The sequence below is a fragment of the Rhagoletis pomonella genome, unplaced genomic scaffold, assembly GCF_013731165.1.
Source record: "Rhagoletis pomonella isolate Grant_MI unplaced genomic scaffold, Rhpom_1.0 Rhpom_scaffold_02235, whole genome shotgun sequence".
Lineage (NCBI taxonomy): Eukaryota > Metazoa > Arthropoda > Insecta > Diptera > Tephritidae > Rhagoletis > Rhagoletis pomonella.
This window is the reverse complement of record NW_023460790.1, coordinates 28,917-32,158: the sequence shown is the minus strand read 5'-3', so window position 1 is coordinate 32,158 and position 3,242 is coordinate 28,917. Positions and strand designations below refer to the sequence as shown.

General features: G+C 34.5%; 1 protein-coding gene across 1 annotated transcript in view; it reads right to left on the bottom strand.

Annotated features, from left to right (window-relative positions):
- Positions 1-343: 343 nt before the first annotated feature.
- LOC118753227 overlaps positions 344-3,242 on the bottom strand; it is a 27,413-nt gene continuing 24,514 nt past the window's right edge. The window contains exon 2 of the mRNA XM_036488103.1: positions 344-1,020. Within this exon, the coding sequence (XP_036343996.1) occupies positions 508-1,020 (513 nt within the window). The 3' untranslated portion in view covers positions 344-507. The remainder of the gene's footprint in view (positions 1,021-3,242) is intronic.

The window sequence follows — 3,242 nt, the reverse complement described above, 5'->3', positions numbered from 1 at the left end:
TTTTTTTTCGTGAAAATTGTCAAAAAGTGGTTAAAACTATATAAGAGCAAAACTGTAACATATGCCTTAATTTACATTTTTGTCTGCTGGTTTTATTATTGTTGTTGGATTGACTTCAATTCGTTATGAGAGGGGAAGTACAGGTGTACCAATAAGAATATACAACAAAAGTATGAATGTCGTTAGAACTTGGAAAGATAGCGGTGGCTGAAATAAAATGTGTTACACCAAGTTACAGTTTTGCTCGTCACTGTATGTATGTATTATTTGATTGCTTGTAGGGTTGCAATTTTATAATTATTTCATGGCATTACAGTGTCTGAATTTCGATCTACTTTAATTTGGTCGTAGATTAAATTATATCCCGAGTCCCCGGGATCTCGAGGGCTTGATCCCAGGATTTCGAGACTAAAAAGGGCTCGGGACTCCTGAAATTACGAAATCCTGACAATTTGTTGCACGGTGGTCAATTCTTTTTAAAAACTATAAGGCCAGCCGAAGAGAATATTAAACTTGATTTGCGGGACTCGGGGAGTTAAAGAATCGCCATCTTGCAAACAAGAGTGGTCCACTTTTTTTCAGCCCAAACGTTAGTATCCATACGTTGTAGTAAAATTCCAATAGGATTTTGCCTACATTCGATGCAACTAGTCTCGCAGCATTCAAAGAGAATTGATCATCATGCAGAAAATAGCAAATTTTCCACACCATCACCACAGCCATCATTCGGAATCGAGGATTTTGTACAATAGATTTGGTAATAGTCCCAAATAAGTGGAATAGATATACATATATTCTTACATATTCCAGTTCCTTAATTGTAAATTGATTTGTGTCGGTTTGTTCCAATGATGTGGCCAGAAAATTCACTTTATCATCAATTGCGCCTCTCTCTACAATGTAATAAGGTTCAGCATATCGGTCTAATGATATAACGGGAGTCACTTGTCCAACCAGTTTAAAAAGGAAATTCGCGGTACACTGTGCTAAATGAGGGTCGATAATATTTGACCAGGATTTCTGTAAATATGAAAAAATAATATTTTAAAATTTTGCATTGAAGAATGTATGAAATGTTACACGAGTGGTGGATAATTTTTTGCGATATTTTTAAGTTACCGTTATTCAGCTTAAAACAAAAAGTGATTCCACTTAATCACGTATATCTTGCGAACCAATTTAATAATTTTAATGCGCAATACGACTCAGGAGAACTCACAAAATTCTCCATAAACCGTACGTACATCACTTTTCGATAAGTCGGGTGGTTTCTGAGAAATTAACTAATAGTTCCAGATTTTTTGTTTTACTTATGCAGTGATTCCACTTAATCACGTATATCTTGCGAACCAATTTAATAATTTTAATACGAAATACGGCTCAGGAGAACTTATAAAATTCTTCATAAACGGTATGTACATACATCACTTTTCGATAAGCCGGATGGTTTCTGAGAAATTAATTAATAATTCCAGATATTGTTTTATTTATGCAATAATTAAAAAAAATCAAACTTTAACGGGGAAAAAATAAAAAAAAAACACATTCTGTGTCAGTTTTTTTTAATTGTTTTAAAGCCTGCTTGCTCTGTTTCAAACAAAAATCAAACTAGTACAGAAGAAAATCGATGGACAAATAAATAAGGAATGAGTGGTCAACTGAAAACGCGTAAAGATTTTTTGTATGAAAAATTAGCAGGAAAGAATGTTGTTCATACGCCATGTACACACTTTCCTGCTTATATTTCCTACAAAAGATCCCCAAGCATTTTCATTAGACCGCTCATTCCTTTTTTATTTAGCCATCGGTTTTCTTCATTATTAGCTTAATTTGTTTGTAAGAGACCAGACGCTAACACAATTATATAAACACAGTTATTATTTAGCCATCGGTTTTCTTCATTAGTAGCTTAATTTTTTTGTAAATAAAAAAAATTACACATAAACTGTTATTAACCGACTTCACAAAAAGGAGGTTATCAATTCGTTTATTCATTTTTTTGTATGCATGTATGCTACCAAATAACTGTGGACGTCGTTAACCGAGAGAGAGAGAGAAAGGTGTTACCTCAGGGGTGGTCCCATACTAAATTAAACGATAACCTTAACTTTTAATATGAGAATCGAAGCCCGTTTTGGTTTTTGCTTAAAAATTACTTGTTTTTAAAGCTTTTCCCTGTTAAATTTTGATTTTTTTTTCATTTTTTCGCAAAAAAAAACAAAATCTGGATTTATAAATTAACTTCTCTGAAACTATCAGGCCTAGGTGCCGGATTTCCACTAGGCATTATAATAATAATAATAGATTGTCGCTTACACATATGTTAGTGTTTGGCCATTTTCTCCTCCGATTTGTGGCATGCGCCTTGATGTTGTCACACAAAGGGAGGGACCTACAGTTTTACGCCGACTCCGAACGGTGATTGTATTTTTATGAGAAGTTGTTGTTCATGGCAGCTAGGCATTAAATGACACAAAATATAATGACCAAGTAAGGGCATTATAAAATATCTGTGCCCAGTGTTGCCAACTTTTGAGTTTCTAAAAGCACCAACACTTGGCAAAAAAGCGTTTTACCACACTAGAAGCACTAAATTTTTTTGAATCAAAGGATACTTTTTTCAGAACAGTTTGTATTTAACAAAAGTAAAAAATTAACAATATTTACAAATATAAATCAATACAGAAAACATTTTAGCTCATAACGATTGAGTAGCCCGTACACGTGCTTTGATGACTAATGCTTACGAAGTATACCGAAGTACTGCACATTAAAACTGACATATCTGGCATGGCTAAGCCAGCGGCCTCTGAGGTGCGCATTCTGGCACTTATGTTGCCCTGGGCAGTAGCCATTTCCAGAAGCACATTAGTGCATCAGAAAGGTACTATCGTACCAGACGGACAGCCTTCAGGATCCTGGAGAGACTGAGGGACAAGAAAGCTGAAGAACTGACCGCAGAAGAGCTCGACTCAAAAATCTGGGCCAGGAACTTCATGGCTGAACACCAGGCGAGAGCCATCCCAGCAAACAATTAGGTTTGATATACATTTGAGAATGATTTGAAATCAAAGCCTTTATCAAATGTCAAATGTTTGAAAATGATTTGATATTGATTTGATTTTTGCTTTTGTCTAGATGCATTGCGGCAAATTTTTTTCTGCAAATAATAATTCTGCAAATAATAACCGCGATTTTAAAGCCACTGAGATGTCAGTAAAATTTAAAAATAAATTTAATAA